The sequence below is a fragment of the Gasterosteus aculeatus genome, chromosome 17 (assembly GCF_964276395.1).
Source record: "Gasterosteus aculeatus chromosome 17, fGasAcu3.hap1.1, whole genome shotgun sequence".
In the NCBI taxonomy this organism is placed as follows: domain Eukaryota; kingdom Metazoa; phylum Chordata; class Actinopteri; order Perciformes; family Gasterosteidae; genus Gasterosteus; species Gasterosteus aculeatus.
The window spans coordinates 15,216,170-15,239,435 of NC_135705.1; the positions used below are offsets into that span (position 1 = coordinate 15,216,170).

A 23,266-nucleotide genomic window follows, 5' to 3' on the forward strand; every position below is an offset into this window, starting at 1 on the left:
TTATTTGCCAGAAAATCTCCCTCATGTAGCCCAGATTAAATATCAATTAATAAGATTCAGGTAGGTTCCTAAAGATTGCTTATTTGTGTTGGAACATGTGCATTGCTTGAATGTCTTAGGTGGTCTGCAGCTACAACTGTATGCTCAGCTGGTTCTGTTTGTTTGTGAGGGTGAGATGTAGGTGTGTGTGTGTGTGTGTGTGAAACGGGGGCTTTGTACAGCCTGACTGTGTGTATCCAATTCCAGTGTATTTAACAAGATATCTCACTTCCTCCTTTTTTATCTCGATTCCATTTCTTGCCAGCACTCAGGGGAGCAGAATCCATTCACGCTGTTTTTTTCCTTTTTCCGTTTTCTCTTTACTCTGCTGTGCACAAATTGTTACTCAGTCATTTCTGTGCACCGAAAACGCTCTTCAGCAGGTGATTGTCATTCAGTTTCAAATTAGTTTGAGCAGATCGACCATGCAATAAAATCTTAACATGCTGGACCGCGTGATTAAGCATGATTGCAATGGCCTAAAGTTGAACAGGACGTGTTGTCATTGTCTTGCTGCGCAATGTGAAATCAGCATATGTTTGCATACCCCAAAACCTTTAGTATTCATGTTGCCATGTTTCTGCTCACATATATACACTTTTCCAAGTGTGTATGCAGTGTTTCGAGTGCATACAGTAGTGCAGGGTACGTATCTATGTCTCTACTTGTGCCACTGTCTGTCTATCGGAGTGACTGACTGACAATGTGCCCCCAGAGGATGGAAGCATGACAATCGCTCACCCTTCCAGTGTCATTCAGCATAGTACAGGACCCATTAACTTTTAAAGCCAGGCGTCTCTAACAGCGGGCCCCATGTCGTTTAGCCGCCCCTCCGCAACACATCAAATATCCGTGATGGACAGGAGTCCGACCTCTGTGTCTTGGCAGGGTTGCAAGGTGGAGCACTATGCCCCTGCCCCGCACAGTGGCACTGTTGGCACTGTTGGCACCTGGCACCTGTGTGTGTGTGTGTGTGTGTGTGTGTGTGTGTGTGTGTGTGTGTGTGTGTGTGTGTGCACAGACTGTTGGACACCGAGGTCTAGAGAATGCATTTTGATTGACAAGTCTCATCAGGGATAACTTAATGACACCACCACCTACCAATTAGAAGTCATCAAGGTCCCCAATTGAAAGTGGTTGATAAATAATGTATTGCCACAGTAATACCACATAATCTGGATATCAGAAAGTCAAAGATGAATGCATTATTAATGGGGCCAAATTGGACTTTAATAACTGTTCCCACTGAATCCCACACCACAGCAGAAATTCACTTATGTTAATATGTCTTTATTATTAATGGGCAGCCATTTTCTAAAATGTTAACTGACTGGGGTGCTCAAGACGCAGTTGCCAAGATTGACGAGCTTTGCGTCTGGGGAGAAAGCGGTGGGGGCAGCGGAGGGGGGCTTGCTTATTTATTTATTCACCTACCTGTAGCACGTCGGCCCACACCATTGTGTCAATAATTCCCTGGTACAGCCATTAGGCATGATCACAGAGGCCCAATTAACTCTGCAATGTGTGAGATGACAATCGTACATCATTAGCCCTATAATGGCATGCAGTGCCACAGCCTCTTTAAAAACAAACATCAAGGCTATTACTGGGAATATATCCCATCGTCAACATTGCCGCTCCAACCGTTCGGACTTCTGCTCCAACGCTCTCCTGGAGGATGTGCACGTCAAGTGTTATGGACGTTACGCCAAATGTGTTTCAATGAGCTACTATGTTTTTTTTAAGATTGAATATGCGTCTTTATCAAGTCATATTTGGGATGATTTGATATGTGGTATTTGCATTTGATAGCTACTTAACACAAACAAAGAGATGCACCGTGTATGTTCTGTTTTTGGAATGAAGCATCTAAACATTTGGAAAGAGGGAAAAGCGCTCCGAAATGTCCAAAAAGGCTGTTCTGTTACCCTGATTCATATTCAACCATTCCTCGGCTCAGTAGGAGCTCACTGCGACTTCTAAGACAATTTGGTGGAGGCATCTCTAAAGGGGAACCGATAGACTAGCTAATATGTTCTCTCATGGCATTTGCATAATGTCCATGGTGCATCGCCAGAGAGCTGTTCTGCTCCAGTTCCCCCTTGTAATAAATCTGGCAGCGCTTCTAAAATGCAGTTGTTGCTGGCACCGGCTTACAAATCAGACGATGAAGCCCCTTCCAGAATATCAAAGGAAGCACAGTTTTAAAAATATTTGTTTACCATCTGCTTTTGGTCCTGTACAAATCAAATTGATGGGATTGAGTCTTGTTTTTTTATGGTGTATAAGTTCAGAAATTTGTCTTTAGTCTCCTAAACCCAGGTATTAAACCCAGAAAAAAAACACGGCAGAGGTTGACAGCAGAGCATGTGGCTCTTTAATTTTGTTGGCACAGCAGATCAAAATCGCCTTAAGAGTTCCCTTGCACTCACATTCATAGAAATGTCTCCCAGATTGGTGGCATAGGTGGTATCTGTATGCCTCTTCTGTATGAATTATATTATTGAAAATATTTGACACTTTGAGATTATCCTCCTGCCGTTACTGATGATATGATAAAGTATAGTTCCAGTAGATGCACCTAAATCCCCTCACACTGTATGTCAATGAGTGAAAATTATGGGTACCCTCCAAGTGTTTGACCTCAACCGTTTAAATACACAAAGTATGCTTTACAGAAAGAGAGAGGAAACAGTGAGGTCTACACACATTAGTACATGTGGGCCTCCCTGTCAGACAGCTGGCATCAAAGAAGACTGTGACCTTCTCTGGGGACATGCTAATGCTTTGATCTAAACATAGATACATACTATAACACAATAAGACATGGGTGATTTCAGGATAGTCTCGTCACAGTCTTGAACTGTTCCACGTATGGAATTTCATCCTCCAAAGAGAAAGGTCACGTAGGAGAGATAGAAGTTTTATGAGAGTTATTCTTTTAGCAGCGCAACGCTCAAAGCCTGTTTGCTGCTTTTCACAAACACAGTTTTACAGACTGTTGTACCCTAGAATCTTTAGTAACAATTGATGTGTGTCCGGGTTGATGAACCGCCAGTATCCATGAAATTATTTACGTGGCCCCCCTCTGCCACTCCCTCCTCATTAGTCATCTTGCCTAGACGCTCAGTTGACTTTGCGCTTCCTGTCATTCGAGGCATCTAATCGACTAAAGTGGGTTTTCCGCCTCAGTAACAGAAATCTGCAAGTGCGCGAAGATCCGGGAGTAAAGCCGCGGAATTAATTGCACTGTATAGGGATTGAGGATGACAAGACTGGGCTGTGTAGGAAAATCCTGTTTTCCAACTTTCTGACATTTAGTCAATATATTGACAGCGTTTGTCACTACAGTAAAACTTATGCGAGAGCAGCGAGGTGCCATCCATCCCGGGCTGACCTGTCACGCTTCGATTCCCTGTCGCACTGGATCTCTGCAGGTAAAAATCCAGATGAATGTAAGACAGCGGGGTAAACTCTTCCCCAGCATCCAAAACTGACAACCTTCTCTTCAGGCGTCACAAACACCTCCGTTAGAAGTTCTCTCAGACATTTTGGATGTTCGTGGACGAGTTAGGTGCCACAGTGATACTACTGTAACTCTATGAGAGGGAGCTAAATGCTTATCAGCTCAATTAAAAATGTATCCGCTGATACTCTTCAGAAACTATTCAATGAAATAATGTCCGCTCCGACCACGGAGAACCTTTGGGTGTTCGTGAATATACACCACACCTATTCAAATAATAACCAAAGCTCCTAACCATGAACACCCCGCTGGGTTGAAAATGTCAAACGTACCTCTTTTGTTTCCTCGCTTGGTATTTCAACGCTGTCTCGCATCTCCATTCTTTCTTGCCTCTTTTGTGCCGGGCCGGAGAAGGTGGGGGAGTCGTGCCAGCAATGTCACGGCTGGAGAAAGCTTATCCTGGGTAGAGGGGTCTGTGTATAGAGTCAATCAGAGCTGTACAAACTCTTGATTGCCATTGACATTTACCGGGGGCCCATTTCCAATTAATCTTCAAGGGCCTCCACCTCTTGAAGCCTGATTACGATTCCCCCCCCCCCCGACAAACTGGCTAATTTGTAATTGGCCATGTGTCTGGCAACGAAGGCTCTCCTTTATCACTACTAGATTGAGATGTAGGGAAAAGGGAGATAGATGAGCAAAGGCTACCTTCCCCGACTGTCTGCCTCCTTAAATGGTTTTCTTACATACGATTAAGAAAACATACATAAACATAAACTATGTAAGAATTGAGAATTGTTTGCATCAAATAATCTAAAGACATCTATAGTGTCTTTTTGTGTATCGATGCGTGAATTTCTTGGTAGAGGGGGGATGCTGTACTGAAGGACTCATTATTAAATTGTGACAATCGAACTTCAGATGTTGTTGTGCCGTCTCTGTTGTCTCACACAGTTGTGTAGAGGTTCCGAAAATGGGTCTTTGCTGTGTTGCGTTGCAGCGCGGCTTGTGTGGAGCTGTCGGGGAGGCGGCGTGCTGCATGTTATTTAGACCCTCACATATAGCGAGTAGATCAGATCCTGCTGTGAAGACAGACACATACATACACATGCGCTGCCTGCCCGCTGGGAGACACTTATTCAGCCTGTAAAGACACATGATTGTTCACAGTAGCACACACAGCACCCAAAGCAGAAGAGAGGAGAATGCATGTGAATATAAATGTGTATATTTAGTTTCACCGGACTCATCTCGGATTCAAACAAGATCTGCTTCTAACTTAATGGATACTATTTTCTAAAGGTCCCCACACACGAAGCACCACCATTATCAAAGATACAGTGCATTTGCATCCTAAACCTGTGTGTGTGTTTGTGTGTGTGTGTGTGTGTGTGTGTGTATGTGTGTGTCTGTGTGTGTGAAGTCTCTTGCTTTCTCTTTGTCTGCTTTACCCTCCTCGCTTTCTCCCGCTGCTCGAACTAGAGACACTCTCTAAAAAATACCTTGAATAAAATACTAAATAAACGTGTGTGTCCCTCACTTATAGACAGTATCAGTCAGAGACACGTACACGCCTATAAACACCTTCTTTTCATGGCTCTTTTTGCTATTCGGCAGGTCCTTTCTGCTGTTTTCCTCCCTTCTGTCTCAGCGCTGTGGCTGGCTCATGAAGGGAAAAGGGGAAGGCTGCAGTGGAAGTGGGATTCCCAGACTGCCCATTCGCCCATCCCAGCCCCTGCACTGGCTTGATAACGCTGTCCCCGTCTCTCCCCTTCTCCCAGCCTACTCCTCCCTCTGCCCCGGGGCTGCTGTGCTCTGTAGACCCATGCCCATGGCAAAGCCACTCAGGAATCTTATCTCCGGCCCAGGCTTATTCTTGGCCCTGCCTGTCTGCCTGCCTGCTGCTAAGCATTGCCCTGCATACGTGTGTGTGTGCTTTTGTGTGTGCGCGCTCTCCACCTGTCCATATGCACTCTTGTTCCTCCTCCCATTTGTTAGCAACTATTTTCCGCATACATATTTGTTGTCCTACTGAGTGCTTATGGCACCAGGACGGTGTTTGCTGGATTGACTAGAAATGAACGACAGTGTTCACGTGCAATTTATGGAGACATTGAACATCACTCAATTGGTTAACAAGAAACATTTATAAGAATATCACCTGTCTAATCTCTATAACTGTTTCCTGGGACAGATCTGATCTTTTGGGTTTCTATCCACGTGACTGTGTGTGTCTGTGTGTGTGTGTGTGTGTGTGTGTGTGTGTGTGTGTGTGTGTGTGTGTGTGTTCTTTGTGTGACTTTCACGCTGCATGACATGTTTACATCACCCTTTGTTTAATTACATCAGACAACAAATGAAAGGCGCTCATTACCTTGAAACTCCAGAATATGACAAGAAAAACAGCAAGAGAGAGAAAGAGAGAAAAAGAGCGACAGAGAGGGAGAGAAAGAGAGAGCGATGCCCCAGAGCCCTCATCGTCTCAACAATTGACGTGACTAATAATCGACGTCTCCAACTGATGTTGCTCGAGGCATTGTTCATTTGTTGTTCCACACGTCCGTCATGGAACAACTAGCCCCCCCCCCCCCCCCCACTAAAACACACACACACACACACACACACACACACAAACACACACTTATCATTCCTCCCCGTCTGGCGATGAGATGACTATTGACGTTTGGGTTTTGATTTGAAATGTGTTGAAACAGAGAAAGGTGGCGCGTGTGGCGAGGGGACGAAGCGAACTAGTAACAGGGGGATTAGTTTGGACATGAAACAGCTCGTCCCAAGCAGGGCAGCGGGGAGCCCACTTCAGGGGTCAAAGGCTGGCGCATGCTTCTGCGTCTGCGTCTTTACGCACAGTCGTGTCGACGCACTCGTTTCAATTCATGGTTCAAAAAGTCTTGTGTGTGTTGCAGAGCAATTCACCTCCAGAACAACAGATGGAGTAACGTGTTTTTGTAGAAGACGATCTAGAGTCACGTCTTTGTGTGTGGAAGTCGTTGGTTTGTTTATTTATTTATCATAGACTTTATTGCCCCGTGCAAGCCTAGAAAAATGGGTCGACACACGCAAGGAAGCAAGGAGGTGTGAAAAGGCACGCAAGGGACACGCAAGGGGCTCTTGCGTCTGCGTGTCCTTGCGTCCCTCTGAAAACGCAGAAGCATAAACTAGGCTTTAGTCCCACATTCCTTTCCTTAATTAAATGTATTAATGGGGAGAACATCCTCACTCAGCCTAACGTCACACATTCGGCAGCAGAAACGATTTTCTGGTGATCTCCTAGTGTGGTACATGGATTTTTTTTTTTCATATCACGAGTGGACTCGGTTTTTTTGCTTTCTTTATCCTTACTGAGGTTCCTCTGCCACACTGATGTGATGAGCTCCTCACACCAGCCTCTCTGATGTGTTATCCCTGCTGGAAGATTGCGTGGTTGTGTGTTCTTCAAAACCCAATGAAATTGGGGGGGAGGATTAAAGACACCGCTGCAGCCATCTGTGTGTCTTTACCTCGTCTTTGTCTTTAGCTGTCTCTTTTGATCCGTTTACCTCTGTGCAATGGAGGTCAATTATAGAATTTCTCAATCAAACTAGGGATCTGTAATACCTGTGCTTACTTAGTTTCAGTTCATTTAGCAAAGATAATAGAGATTGATGTAAATATTCCATATGACAAATCTTCATTTCGCTAATGATGTTTTTTTGATTACAAAATTAGCACCACTAATTCTACCTTCACATGAAGAATTATGGTAAACATGATGTTAATGTTGAATGTCTCATGAAAGTGTGTAGCTCTTTCAGGTCAGCCATGTTCACTGGACCATTCCTGTTTTATGTGAGGCTCCTTCAAAAGTCAAAGAAGATTTAGCATCAATAAATCATTACTGTGTTAATTTCGATCACCATAAATCACAGTAAACAAGCAAGTCCATTACCGAGAGAACTGGCAGGCTCTGTCGTTAAAGCAGTCAGAGGTTCTGACAGTGTTGGAACAAGTGAAAGTTTGATGGAGAGAACTTTGAACATGTAACAATGCCAGGGAGCTTTGACAGGATGGAACAAGGCTTTGGTTCCAGAGCAGTGTCCTATTAGGGTAATATAATATATATGAGCAATACTTTTGCTGCATTTTCGGAGATGATAGCTGGAGAACTTTACTTTACTCCCACAGCCGGGGGAAATGGGAATGCTATAAGCAAATTACCTGTAGATGGGGTTATCTTTGTTAGTGCATATAGGTATTGTAATCAATTGGTATTTATCTCACAATTACAGTTGTAACATGCTACTTTTAAGCAAGTATGTGTTGGTTTTCAGAACTCAGATGCTATGCTGTGTGCAAGTGTATGTAAAATGTGGGTTGTGAAATGATATATTGATGTTCATAGAAAGGTATTATGGACGTGTACGTGGCAGTTGGTGGGAATGTTGCAACAATATTACGAGTGTTGATCATTTTGGACATTTGTAGTATTTAGAAATAACGTAGCTATTTAGAAACCAGTAAGAACACGGTTTGGAAGGTACTGGCTACTTGTCTTTGCATCTCCAAAACGTTTTACAATGTGTATGTCGACAGTGCAGCAGAGGTTAATTAAAGACACAGATTGTAGAGCCCAACAAATTGATCACTGGGAGCATTTATTCCACAGCAGTACAAATGGTTGCACAATGCAATTTAATAATTAATTCCATAGCTTACTTATGTATTTTTTACCAATATATCTATGACTTATGTATGTACAGTATGTTCTGGCAGCAAAGGGAATGCACAGTCTGGAAACTCGGGTCCGATACAATCTATTTATTTGGGATTTAAAAGCCACAATGCATCATAACAGGGTAAGCTATCTCACTTTAAAAGGAGCATTTCTTCATAACCAGATTCTGTGCGAAACAATCCAGTTTCACCTTTGACCAGTTGATTATTCTGCGCTCCGATCTAAAAGAGAGAATTACTTTCCTCTCAGAAATGAACAAATCCCAATTCAAACTTGTATTCGTTCTTCATAACTTATGTAAACAAGCAAACTATTTGAAATACTGACCTAATAGTATTTTTTATATTTTTGCTTTTGGTATTATCAGGTTCATTTTTGGACCAAAGACCTGCAGTCACAATTTCCCCATGTACATCCATTTGGGTTGTGCTTGAATGGAAGTGGAAGCATCAATTCCACAACACACCTCAGAGACATTTGGTTCCCTGCAGGCTTTGTGACAGAGCTGCATTTCCAGGCAGGTGCATTCCCTTTGTGTTTGAGACGGGAGAGTGCTGTGGTGTGGAGGAGATCGATCCACCCTGGAAAGTGTTGTCTGTGCCTGTGCATGACACGAGGAACAAAAACAAAGAGGTCGCCCAGCGAGAGACAGATGCGTGCACCTGCGTCCATTATGCACGTCGCGTGTTTCAGGTTTTACACGTATACACACAAACACACATGGACACATGCAGAATACTATACATGTCAAGCTCAATGTCTAGTGCACATGACCATGCACACTAAATTTCATTTTGAGAGCTTTTTTTCCCCTTATTTTTACCATTTTAAGATATGAGGATGCTCCTTGTGTGTATGTTTGTTTGTGTAGGATGAAGTTGCCTTGGAAACGTCTCCCAGCCGCATCACCCGAGTTAAACCTCATGATTAAACACCTCAGTAAAGAGAAATTAGTGTGTAATTAACAACTGATCCAACGTTTTCTCTTTGTTCTCTCAAGATGTGATTTCAGGATCTTGGACTGTAGTCGGTATATAAGTACGACAGTTTTTAACAGTAAAGTTCATGAATTTTTCTTGTCAACTGCATGAGTGAGCTGGGGAGAAAGATGAGGGCAACGCTGAACCCAGGCCTTGTGATATGTCTTTCCCTCTGGGCTTACTATATCCAGATTAAGGAGAATTCACAGATAGGCGACAGGCTCCAGCACCCACATCCAATCAGACCGTTCCCTCAGGGGAACTATGTCGTGCACACACATGTGGCCACAGCCTCACAGCATGACGCCACCGCGTCCTCCAGGAGTCCTCCACAAGGATCATGGGAAGCTGTGAGTGAGAGTGCAGCACTTTTGAATGCATACCGGGTGATGTATTTGAAGATTAAGTACTGCATTTATGAACACCGGCAAAATATGTCATAGTTTCATATTATGTTCGCTCTGCAGGACAAGTTGGGAGACAAGGCGAGGAAGCGAGGGTATGTGCTGTCATCTGGCTTTTTGAAGGCTCACACTCAAGGCTCCCCCTTCCTTCTGCTGTAAGTCTGTGGCACCGCTTACTTCTTTCCTCCTCCCTTCATCCAGCAACACATTGCAACTATTGTATCACTGTCTGCGTACATTGTAATGAATATGAGCGTAGGTTTTCAGTGCAAAAGTGCTGTATGTGTGTCACTGAAGAATGAGTCATAGTTTTTTTGTCAAAAGTAAATACAAAGTGCATTATGTTGTGACTATGATGTGTACAAACAGCCATCTCTTCTTCTTCTTCTTAAAATCCATCATGAATTGTATGAATACATACAGTCCATACAGTAAACATGTGTGTATATCTACCTATATGCAAACACACATATATGTGGATATACAAAAACATACTTTTCCACGGTTTTGGGACTGCATTACATTTTGTGAAAAACCTCACACAATGACATCGGCCTGTGGAAAACCAAATAACCCAGCACCACTCCCAGAGCCATCACGCTTGATCCGCGTATGAATGAATCCCACTACGCTACCATTTTCCTCCCGTCTCCTTTCCTGCCTTCTACAGAACCAGAGCGAAGCTGCAGCTCATATTTCCAACGACAAAAGAGGTGACAGTGAAAGGAAACTGAAAAGGCTATAATAAATGCTGCGGGAGAGGTACAAGTAAGAGCGTACGCCGTTTGAAATCGGTAACCTTTTTGCAGATGCTGATTTAGCATTCATTATTAATGACCTTTCCTTTACCTGAGCAAAGCCATTGCCAGGAAGCCCCTTCGGGTATGTGTCTGCCAGAGGCTGGGGCAGACACCCCTCACGTGTTCACACTTGTTGGCTGAAGGATTTCTTCACTTGACAAGCTTCCTTCGCGCAAATAATGTTTAAATTGTCCACGTGCTGAGTAAAGAATGGTATGAACATAGTGGGCCAGATGTTTAAGTTCAGAGAGGCATGCCAGATAGGGGTCAGACAGGGAAGATTGGTGTTTTGGTATTTACTTTGTCTATTTCTACCCGCAGAGAAGACTGGGATCCGGACGGAAAGGAAGAGAGGCCCTCCTCTGCTCTCGCCTCCCATTTACCGCTTTCTATCTAGTCAAAAAGCATTTTTCATGCTAATTGAACTTGAAGAGCAACCATGCGCGTACGGTGCAGTTTGACTGCACGCCTGTGAATTGTGTGTTTGTTTGTGAGTTCGCACAATCACCTCAAACATGTTCATCCAGGCTTGATATTCTATTCACAGAGCTCACATACCAACAATCGCTCCTCCGCGGGGAAAGTTCCTCCTTAGCACATTCAGACTTAACAGCCAGGCAGTACAGTATAAGGGATCTATCTATCGCTCCACCTGTCTGTTCATCTCGCAGTCCCTTCCATCATGCTGTCATCCTCTTGTCTGTCCGCCTTCATTCATCTGTCATTATCAGACAAAAAGAATGTAACACGTACTTCCGCTCCACAGCCGATAAGACTCTACACATCTTTCAGGAGAAAAAACACGGGGCCCCGGAAGGACACACACAAAGCAAACTCAAGGCAACAACTCACCTCAATTACACCATCATTTCTTTTGTTGTCATATTTCTGTCTAAGACTTTAAACGTATTTCTGTGCATCCTCTTTTGTCAAATTCTTATTATGCAATCATGGGCCTTTCTCAGTGCCAGGGATTTAACTGCATCATCAATATTCACCATCACTTCCTCTTAGCAGCTATAATTAGACTGCTTACTGGGATGGGGTTTTGAAAAACTTCAGCCAAAGCAAAGTCTCACAGCTTTTAGCGAGGCGAGGGCTTTGAGAAAAATAATTAAAGACCTAGCTCTGATATCACCAAGCAGTACTCGGCTGAAGATCTGCAGTAACTGGCGGTTCATTGTTATTCACTGGTTCCTTTTTAGGTGTTTTTCATCACAAAGTTCATACTTTAGGTGCTCTGTGGAGTAAATTACCTCTGGAGAGGTTCAGACTGTAGTTTACAATATTGTAAGAAGGGATTTAGTGACACCATGGCCTATTGTCTATTACATTGTCAGTCATTGGGGGTCCACTCAAAAATACATACTTCTACATGCATAAAACTAGACTACAGTGTGTTTACTGCTTATAAATGCTAAATAGGGGGGCTTAATGCAAATGATTGCAAAAAATATCAATGATGAATAATTCCTTATTGGCTCCTGATATTTTTGAGGTGGAGAAATATCTGTAAAGCATTGTTTCAGCTGTGTGCGAGGAAGGAAATAATATCTGAGCCTGAAGGCTGGTGGATGTGCTGGGTCACATGAACAAAGACGTGCTCATACTTCTACATGTGTTCTTTTTCATCCATCACAGTGATCTAAAAATGTAACACACCCATACAAGGGCTTGACCACATTCTTACGCCAAGTGACGTGTTTTTTCCAGCAAGTGACTCTGTGTGTGTGTGTTGTAAGAAAGATGAGCTGTAAGAAATTGCTGCACATTATGAGATTTCTTTATATACAGTAGGTCTGACTAAGCAGGAGTTAAAGTCTATTGTTCTGAATGGCTTGGCAGACAACACATTGTTTCTACCAGCACGTCCAGAGCAACCAGACTCCAGCCCCGGGTGAGAAAACGCCGCCACACGGATGGTTTTTGCCGAAGAACTTTTGAGTCCTCCGCCTGCGGCTCGGCCACTACTGGAAAAGCAACCTCTCTCTATGCCGCTGTGTGCGCCATTATCTGTTTATTCTTCCCATTTGCTAAACGTGGGTTTAAAGTTTAAAGGTGTGCCGAACTCGTCTTGAACTAGAAGCAAAAGGGAGAGCACGTAATTCCAGTTAAGCAGCATGTCGTAAGCTCGAAGCTGACACAGCTATGAAAATATGCCAGTTTGAGTCTCAGATGCTGTGTTTTCTCCTGCAATTTCAACTTATTCAGCGCTTAATGTTCTTTGGAGGGACCATTGCTCTGGTCACTCCGTTCCGGAAAACCGAAGTAGCTTATTTCAGGAAGACGGTCAGCCTTTGATCACTCTTTGCTGCCCGTGAAGCAAAGCAGGAGTGTCTTAGTTTCAACCCAACTGAACTGGTGTTTGACCTTCGAGTACGATGGCCACTGAAAGATCTTAAGGAACAACTCCTGGCAGCGTCACATCAAACCAATGAACTCAATTTTGTACCGGCTGAAATACTTGTTGGTGTTTTTGTAGGTGTACTCGGCCGTTTGTTTTGGTATTCTTGTTTTCTCTTGTTGTGTGGGTAGGTAGGGACTGTTTTGTTAGGTAAGCTGAACTCTTTTTTTCTAGTTAGTGGGGGAGTTATGTTTATTATTTTGGCCTTTGTGACCCTGACATCGCAATTTCCCTTTTGCAGTTTTTTTTCTTCTTTTCACTCAATAATCAATAACTGTCAGTTACTGAAGTGTTCCAGCTGTCGTTCGTTTTGTTTCACCTTTGCTACCTTTGATAATTTAGTTCTCCTTTTTGTTACAAACCGAATGCCCCCAGGCATGGTAAATAGGCCGTAACAACACGCACAGTGTTCACTCTCACACACTCGCGTTGATACCGAGGCTACACCTCATCACTCAAAACGTTTTTTTTGTCCTGGGGTATAACAGAAAACCAGGTGTTATCTTACTCCCCTGTGAGTCCCGCTTTCCTCCCCAGGGCAATTAATGACACCGTGGAGTCAGAAACTCTGTCCCCAAAATGGCTGCCTTTCTTGAATGGAGGTGTCACATCACCCTGACAACCAGGTCAAGTCCTCAGAGTGTCATCAGTGTGTGCCAACAAAGCCGGAGGGGGAGAGTTCCTCTCACCTGCTGACCCCTCTGTGGAATTGATCTGTGTAGTGGAAATAGGATTTTGGTCCTGCATGATTCGGACAGCACCCAGACATTAAAGACATTTTCTGTCTTGAGTGATTGGCTGGGAGCATGTGTGCGGGTGCATCATGCATCTAAAGCTGTGCTTATATGTGCACAGTGCATGCCAGCATATGTGTGATGTTGTCAAGAGGCTTGTGATTTCGGGGCAGCGAGTCAGTCAAGGAGAGGCGCTGTCAGCATGGCTGATCTGTGCAGCTGGCACTCGGCAAAGGCGGAGACGCCCACTCACGTCAAATGGCACAGCACTAATTTCTTTCCAATGCAGCCCAGGTATAACCGCAGGGGCGAGAGACCGACACACCTCATTGCTCCACAGAATGAGATTCCAAGGAGGCTGTGCAATTCACAAATGTACAGGCTTTATTTTAATGCAATCCATTGCATCTTGTCATCATTGTTTTGTGCCTAGCTGTATGCATTACATTATAGCACCATAATTAAACTGGGATAAATTTAGTAGCAAAATCATTCTTAGTGCTTCTCGTCAATGCAGTGTGATGCCTTTTTATACTTAATTTATGTGTTCAATATCTTTTCCAATAGTTCATGGATCTGTATAATTGTTTGATCAAGCACAACATTTGCCACAGTTCTATCCCTGTGTGTATAATACCAAACATAGTTTGTCAATCTTCTGTTTAATCTGTTTTATTCATAGATCTGCTAATTGAAGGGTTCTTATGTCATATTGAAAGCATTTCAGCTTTTGTTTGTTTGTGCCCTATGGGACATAATATCTCAAGCCAATGTCAACAAACTTTCACTGTAAGACTCTTCATTCAAAGACATTTTTTCAATGAATTCTCCCTCAGGAAATAAAAGAATTGTCCCTCTTTCAATTACTAGCGTTGCTTCGATGGATTCCAACACATTTGTATGTCCTTCCTTATTAATGTTTTCATAAACTAATTATTGTTGATGCTAACTAGAGTTTTACCTTTAATGAATATGACGATTCCAGATGTGACGTTTAAGTAAAGTCATCACGCCACACAAACCTTTTAGACAAGATCAGTACCTTTCTTAAGACAACATAAACACATTTGAAACTTTCTGAACATTTAGTCTTGCACATGCTTCCTTTTTGCTCTCCTCCTAATTTACTGGGACGTGATATACAGCCCGGGTGTCCCAAGGCTACAGGAGATTTAGAACGTTGTCCCATATGAAGGAGAGGTGAGGAAAGACATTACTATGCAGAATAGGAAATATTGAAAAAGTCTGAGCTTTTTATAGTGCCCCATGCAGATTATCAATCTATTTGTGTAACATGGCTACCTAGAATTTCATTTCCCTTTTCATTTATTTGCCTTGCTGCAACCGTTTACAGTGCAGAAACTGAAAATTGAAGCCATGACGAGGAAGGGAGAAATATTCCAAGGGCAAAATAGGCCTCTTCTGTATGATTGCAAACGTTCATTTGATGGGGGGGAGGAATGAAGTGACCTGTTTTTGATGAGCCCACAGGAATGCTTTGAGGAATATAGGGGGTCCACACATGGTTGTCTACAACTTGTCCATACTGATTTCTTCTTATAGGCCTTAAGCCTTTTATTAAGTATTATGGAGAATTTACTGTGTATATGGCCTGATAAGAGCAGAACTTGGTATTGCCTTAAATAAATTAAATTCAGCACCATGGACAAGGCTGTAAACCTTGCTCAGTTGGTTTCAGCACCACAGACAGAGGCTTTATCTATTGGTGTTTCCTACCATGTTTTTGTTGGTCATGTTTTACAACTGCAGTCCTGTCGTAGGCTAAAAAACAATCCAAATCTGATTTTATTGGGGGGTAAATGTAGAGTTTGGGATATCAGAGAATAAAGATGAAAATAGTTTGACGGAAACAGGGTGCTTAAGATTTCTCTCAGCATGCCGTGCATGTGTTAGTACACCCGGACGTATTTAAATAAGTACCATTTGGGGAGCAAAAACACACACTGTAACACAACATGATTGTTAATTGCGTCTTATTATTATCAGTCCGATGGGCTTAGTCACCAAAGCCATTTTACTCCGGGCAACGCTGAAAACCTTTCACAGTGGCTCACAGGTATAGATGGTGTGACGAAACAGACCACGAGGGAACCATCGTGGCGCCATACCTTACATAATCATCACGGCAGCACCCGCTGAACATAATTATAATGATTTGTGACCTCCCATATCAACCTTGTATTAAAAATATTGCTGAAGGTAAGTCAGGCGTGCGCGCAGGCTCGGCTGCTGTGGTGAATGGGATGTAGCCCCGAGGGAGAGCTTGGAGAACAGAGCACGGTGTCATGCCAAAGTGTCCCCCCCCCCCAGCCCCCTCCTGCCCCTCTGGGGCCCGGTCATGCCGTGAGAACGGGATGACATTACCGGGCCATTTAGCTGGCAGAAGAGAAGAAAGACGCGAGAGAGGCGCCGAGTGTGTCGCTTTTGTTATTTAATGGTTGGCTAATGTCTAGGTAGAGGGTGTGTGCAGGGGGGGGCACGCCTCACAGCCAAAAATGAAAACAAATAGGTCAACATTATGCGCCTTGGAAATGGCTGCTATACAATGAAGCATTTAGACAGCGTGCTTTGACTGAAGACGCTGAAGCAGAACTGGGGTGCAGTTCATATTTCCCATCATTGGAGAATGATACTCAACAACACTTTGGTATAATACGAATACAACATATTGTCATACAGGCAACCACTTGTGTGTGTGTATTACGTACATTACCTCAATTCAATATTCGTTCAGATCAAAAAGTACATGGGTCTTTGTTTTATATACGTGGATATTAGGTGAGATATCAGTGGCTCATACTGACGCACTAGAGAGAGAGAGAGAGAGATCATTGTTCACATATTTAAAAAGACCACCTAGATTGAGACACAGTTGCTGAGATCATTACTTTGTTGGATTTCAATAGAAATATCAACACTCTTATCGTTTAAAATTTACCATGACCTTGAGAATAGTAGTCATCCTTTGGGAGTGGAAATCAACACCATGAACTGGTTCCTAAAGGAATAAAACAAAATAGCCATTGATCTTCATTGAAAGGCCTTATCAATGCTCAGATTGGGAATATTAGATCTAACATTCCAAAAATTGGGCCTGTGTGTAGAAATTGTACTCAACTGTATCTATTACCTCTGTTAATCTATAAGCAGTACAATTGTTTAAAATAATGCTCAGTTAGTTTCCATGACAGAAATAAATACATTTTTTAACTCTGACTGGTGCATAATATCAACACTTAACTCACTCATATGGATATTTTGATAAGGAATGTTAATGAGAATGCCCACTTTAGATTTTAAACAGTATTGTGTATATTATGTATTACATAACGAAACTGGACAATACCGGATGGCCTTTCAAATCAGCCTTTAACTTTGACTGGGAAATATCTTTTTGTGGGTTTGTTGCAGTGTAAATTGTAATATTGTGACCTTTCTTTTTCTTTTGTCTTTCCTATGCTCGTCGTCTGAAGAATCCTAAAGAGTTCCGACATTAGGAAATATCATCCCTTTACCTCTTGTCAGTTCGTCCCACCATTGTGTGACTTTTCTTTCTCCCCTCCAATGTGCCCACCTCTCTACGCCACTCGGCGGTGCTCAAAGACTTTGCCTCTCTCCAAATCAAATCCTCTAATCCAGCTGACTTTGTAAATGGCTAGTGCGCGCGAGAGAGACAAAAAGCTAATAACACGTATCTCGCCAGTCCCAAACGCGTGTTTCTCTTCAACAATAAAGAGCGTTCGCTACTATCCGACGACTCCTGCGTCGGTCTTATCGTTTCGCCCGCGGGCAGGTTTCAGCACCACGGAGCTGTCCAGCATCCGGCAGCGAACCGAGGATGCTGCGGTTCTCTGCTGCTGTCGCCGGAGACGAGGGAGGCTTTTAACACGAAGTGTGATCGAAGCGCGACATTAAACCTCGTAAGAATCGCAGACACTTTTCTCACGCATCGTCTGCAACAAACATTTTATTGTGAGTGACTCAAACTGTGTCGCGAGGGAAATTGTTGTAAGAAGACTGAAGCGCTTATCGCGATTAATGTTGTAGGTCAATTAGTTAATCAGAGGTGGAAGTCGCGAATAAATGAATTATCATGAGTTCGTGCACGGGTGGTTATTCGCTCTGAGTAGGAGCACAAAGGACCGTATTCTCTGTATTTCTCAATTTATAGACCCCCTCTCTTTGGTGGAATGTACCACTTGGACGTCAGATAAGACAAGGGGGGGGGAGCAGACAACGTTGGGTTGAAATATGCACAGATTACAGCCTCCCCCTTTATTCAAACCTCCCCACGGTTCTGACAGGGTTTGAACCGGTCCTGTCCGTTTAAACCGTGAAGACACCCATTCCGACTCCTCAATGCAAAAAAAAAGAAAAGGGTGCCAAGAAGCAGGGACGAGTGAACGTGGGTGTAAATAGACAGTGAACGCTCTTGGTCTCTCTCTTTCTCTCTCATTCTCCCTTTCTCCCTCTCCCTCCCCTTTCTCTTTCTCTCTGCCTCTCTTTTATGAAATCAATGAACGAGTTATTGGTTAGGACATAAATATAAGGAATCAAAGCCTGCATCGGGATCAACGGCATTGCGCGCTTTTGATATGCGTCTTCGCCAAACGCTACATGTGTTTTCACATCAGTGTAAATATTGGCTTTGAGAGGACGAGAGTGGAATCGGCTCTGACGCGGCTCGGACTCGGAACCAACATTAGAACAAGACTTCCAACAGCTTTTTTTTCAACGTAAAACGATTCTCCAACACCACCATCTGCTGCTGTTCGTACCCCCTCCCAACTCACGGGCCGGTCCGAAGATGACAACTTTAACCAACGGGCAGGTGGACGGCACGGTGCACGGTGTCGGTCTTGTCTCCGCCAGCACGAACGGGCTCGTGAACGGATTAAGCCACAGCCACAGCCCGCTGGGCTGCCCAGCCACCATCCCCATGAAAGACCACGATGCCATCAAACTCTTCATCGGTCAGATCCCCCGCAACCTGGACGAGAAGGACCTCCGGCCCCTCTTCGAGGAGTTCGGCAAGATCTACGAGCTCACTGTGCTGAAGGACCGCTTCACGGGCATGCACAAAGGTGGGTTCGGCCCATATTCCTCCAAACTACGGGTCCACTTTGTTTGATAAAAAATATATATTTATGTCGCAAATTGGGAGGCGTGAAGAGCCTAAATCCTGCAAGATTTCTTTGTTAGAAAGAAATTTGCAATTTTTGAATGACTGAAGAAATATGCTACTTCATGCATTTTGTTTTGGGGATTTGTGGCTTTTAAAAAAAAAACATTTTCATTGGTTATCCAATTCAGTGCATCACTTTTGCTGTGTCTTATTGGGCAAACATATGACAGTGTCACGAATCGGGAGTCACGACGGCTTGAATGCATACGGTAATATTAGCAGGAGCAAATATGTGGGCAGAATGCACGCGGGTATTCAACGTCTAGTCCAGCGGTTGTTAGCGTGCTTTCATCCACTAAAGTGCTAAATCCACGCCGTTAACCTCCCGTTTTCACGTTGCTTTAGCGGGGAGGCGGTGTTTGATTGCCCGCAGCAGCGCACACTCTGTTGCCCGTAACTCTCTCGCTTTATGCGTGTAGGCGTGTGTGGGGAGCCGGAGCTTGTGTGTGTGTGTGTGTGTGTGTGTGTGTGTGTGTGTGTGTGTGTGTGTGTGTGTGTGTGTATGTGTGTGTGTGGGGCGGGGGGCTGATAGTGAGAGGGGCGGTCGCGCGTGCACGTGTGTACGCATTGTAAAGTATAAGACGTGTAGGCCTATGCACATTGTATTTTTGTAGTCTTTGTTTGGCTTATTCATTAACAAAAGCTGAAACACAATGTCAAGCTAAGAAAATCTCTTTGTTCCTGTCAATAATAATAATAATCATAAACTTCTGATATAACATATTTTGGTATAATATAAATGCCTTATATTTCATCTAAGGAGATATCACTAATTGATCTGCTATACCGGCAGGACATCTCCATGGGGAGCAAAGTAAATTAAGAATGGGCCATCACTTTTCGGGAGTTCCACTTGTTCCCCCCTAAAAGCCCCCTCTGCCCCATGTAAACAATGTATGCGATGCACCGTGTGTCACAAAATTATTATGATATTCAAATAATTCCAGAGGGTAGAGACTGTCGGCAGGCATCGGGGGAACCAAAGAGGTGGAGAAGTGCAGAGAGGGTGTGGGGGTTATCTTTTATTAATAGCCCAGCTGTAGTAGTGACTCCCTGTTGGACAGTTAATCACCAATGGCCCCAGAACTAAAGGCACGGCTCGCCAGCTGATTCTAAGAACTGTCTCCTCACTGCAATATACTGCCTTGCTTCCCGGGCAGGGCCCCCGCTTTCATTAGCGAGCCCCCGTTGCGCTCATATTTTAACTAGCTGGAGGCACTAGCTACTCCCTGACTCACCAGCTCTCTGTGACCTGTTTGAAGGCCACATTCCCTTCAACTCTCCTCCAGAGGTTTCATAGAAGATTCCCAAATTAGCAGTAAAAGACCGCGTGTCCTACAAATAACAGGAAAAGTGACTGACTGCGTGCGATGCCGTCACGCTGGTTTTATTGAAGACTTCACAGTTCAACACAAATCAGGTATAACATGATGTCACAGCAAGAGTTTGAGACAAGAGTAAATACAGTTACAGGTAATTATATAAATACCTTGAAGAGGAATAATAAATGCTGTGTCTTTCTTTCTGGGCCTTGTGAAAAATATATTTAAAACGCAAAGCAGCCAAATGACCTTTAACTCAAGAGGACGATTTTGTCAGATAAATTGTCTTTGTCAGTTTTGCACAAATGTACCAATTTACATGTGTACACACACGTTACAATTTGTTCCTACTCCTCCCTTCTTTCCGCGCTCCTTTATGCCGTTTTCAATATTCATAGTCTTGCTAAAGAGTAGAATGAGTCAAACCGAGGGCAAGATGACCCTTTAAGGTTTGAAATGCTCCAGTGGAGGGAAGTCTGTAACATCGCCCACGCGAAAACTCCTCTTCTCTCTGATTTTTTCCTCTTCAGTAATTCCGCATAATACGCATCATTTTTTGCTTTCCCTCTTTCTGCCCTTTGTCTACCGGACGTGTTACCTGTTCAGTGATGGGACATGCTGGATAATGGCTGTGGTGATGCCAAGATTGTACATGAAAAACTGCCATATCCTTTTGAAATATTTGTTTTCTTTTTTTTTCTCTCTCCCAGTGGCACATACTTTGTACAGTAACTGTCAACGCTAACAATGTAATGCCTCATCGGGGGATGCTGTTGCATTCATTTAACTTTACCCAAAGTGATATGACACTTTTAAAAAGAAACAAGCATGCTCTTAAGCTACATAATACAGAGCTTTTTCTGCTACGGCAGGTAATAAAAGGCCCAGCTGTTCTGCTGCACATCAACAAGCCGTACAAATAAGCCTTATATAGTAAAGCTACCTCTGAAGAAAGAGACTCTTATTATAGCCATCGTCGGCCCCACCTGTGATGCTGTTGCCATAACCCTCCCCATAATGACTCCATGTATCACGAGTAATCTAGTCTTTAGGATTCTGTCCCATTGGAATGGAGAGATGGAGGGAGTTATGAGGAGGGGAGCACGGGACGGGGGTCTGCAGAGGCTGGCAGCGGGCGCAGTGACACCAGTGCAAGCCTACATTCTCCCAATGATTTTATTTCTCTCCCCTCTGCGACCGAGCCATGCTAATAGAGGCCATTTATAATGGTCACCGGCTGCTGCTGCTGCTGCTGCTGCTGCTATCCAGCACAACAGGGTTGAGAGGCACAGCTAGCACAAAGAGCCAGCCCCTTTTCTCTTTCTCTTCTCTCTGTCAATGCAGCATGGGACGTTTATTCCCGGGGTCTATTCAGGAAGAGAAGGTGTAGATATGATTGCTAGCACTATTCATCAGTCTGATTCCATGTAATAATCACCGGGCCAATTGATGATACGGGAAAGACATTACCTAAAGGTTATCATCTATTGTTTGCGGCTGTCACATCTTCAGTTGTTATAATGTTCCAGGCCAAACCTTTATTGTCTACCTCTTTGTTTTTCAGAAAAAATGCACCCAGTGACAATGTTTCGTTGCTGTTGTTTCATTTGGTGGTAATTTAATGTGAGTTATATATTTGTCCTTGGACAAACTAAATCCATTAGCAACAGCTCTTGCCTTAGGCTCAGACATTTAAAGTGGTTGCAAAGCCAAGGAGTTGCTCGAAGCCACAGCAGGTGTTGAAAACTTAAGATAGGGGCCAAATACGTCATATTGACCTGGTAAGTGATCCAAATGGTCTTTAGTGCAAATTATCTACAGTCAAGCGAAGATACTGCTACCTCATCGCAATAAAATAGCGTTGGTGATCAATGATGAACTATTTTGTCATTTACAATCAATTCTTGATAAAATGTTTTAATATGTTTGAAAACAAGCAAGCGGAGATAAAGCAAGATGATCTTTAAACGTACCCACACTGTCCGGGGCTTATGCCACATATGGAGGCTATAATCCATGGTGGTAATAAAGGACGTTATGGTTCCTTCTACAGTGTTGATATTTCAACCCTTTTAAGTGAATGTGTCAAGGGAGCAGGTTCAGAGCAGATCATTGGGCTCATCGTGTTTGGCGAGGCCAGGAAGTAACGATGCCAAAAACATGAAAGTATCATGCTGGGTTTTATTGCAGGCAATTAGGTGTTAAAGTTTGCCATTAGAGTACCGCGTGCAAAAGAAAAAGATAATAAAAATTGTCTTTGAACAAAGAAAGAAAGTGCGGGTGTGTTTTTTTCGTCCTGCAGGCCTGCGTTAATGCAGCATGGGTTCCGGCCGAAAAATTTCACACTCGTTGCATCATCCTCTCTCTGTGAGATCCCTCCCTCTCCTCGCATTCGGTTTGAGGTTTGGTGTGTGTGTTTATGCGCTCATCCTCTCCTCGCTGGCCCAGAATCCTACACTCAGCTCAGGATGGGCACTCCGCCCCACATTGTGTCCCGTTTTTTAAAACACCAATCGATTTGGAGTTTTTTTGTCACGGAGAGAGGCAACATGTATCCCAGAAAAGGTCGCCTCTTACTTCAGTAAACCTAACCACCAGCGCAACGCAGCACCCCTGTCCTGGCACAGTCCACAACTGCCAAGCAACAAGAGGCGGAGCCAGAGCGCGGAGCAGTACAGTCAGCCTAATTTGTCAGGAAGGCCGTTGTCAAGGCAGCACTGCCTCTGTTGTCCATTATCATTGGAGGGGACTGTCAGACGTGGGCCGGCTGATGGCCGAGCAGGGAGCCAGTTAGTCACAGTGAGAGATGACCGCATCGAGCCAAAGGAAGGACTGCTCGCGGAGCTCCTGCGAGGATTAGCATGCTAACAGCAGGGTTGGAGTCATGAGGCCTGTCAGGAGGAGGAGCCCTCCGGTTCCTCTGACCTCAGTGGCCTTCTCATTAAAACCACTGACCTTTACGTACAAAAAGAGAGCGATAATGTAAAGGGACGGCTCTACCCACATGTTCATCTCGTTTCCCCTGCGAAGGGATACATTACGCACAAATTGTCGTTTTTGCGCACACATGTATATTTTATCAAGATACATATACTGTATATGAACTATACAAACAATAAATCTGTAATCTGTAAATCAGCAACGCCTTTGAAATGACCATGAAATATAATTTCATGGAA

General features: G+C 43.7%; 1 protein-coding gene across 1 annotated transcript in view; it reads left to right on the forward strand.

Moving 5' to 3' along the window:
• Positions 1–17,859: 17,859 nt before the first annotated feature.
• The window catches only part of celf4 (CUGBP, Elav-like family member 4), a 69,916-nt gene continuing 64,509 nt past the window's right edge, over positions 17,860–23,266 (forward strand). The window contains 1 exon segment of the mRNA XM_040203568.2: positions 17,860–18,664. Within this exon segment, the coding sequence (XP_040059502.2) occupies positions 18,388–18,664 (277 nt within the window). The 5' untranslated portion in view covers positions 17,860–18,387.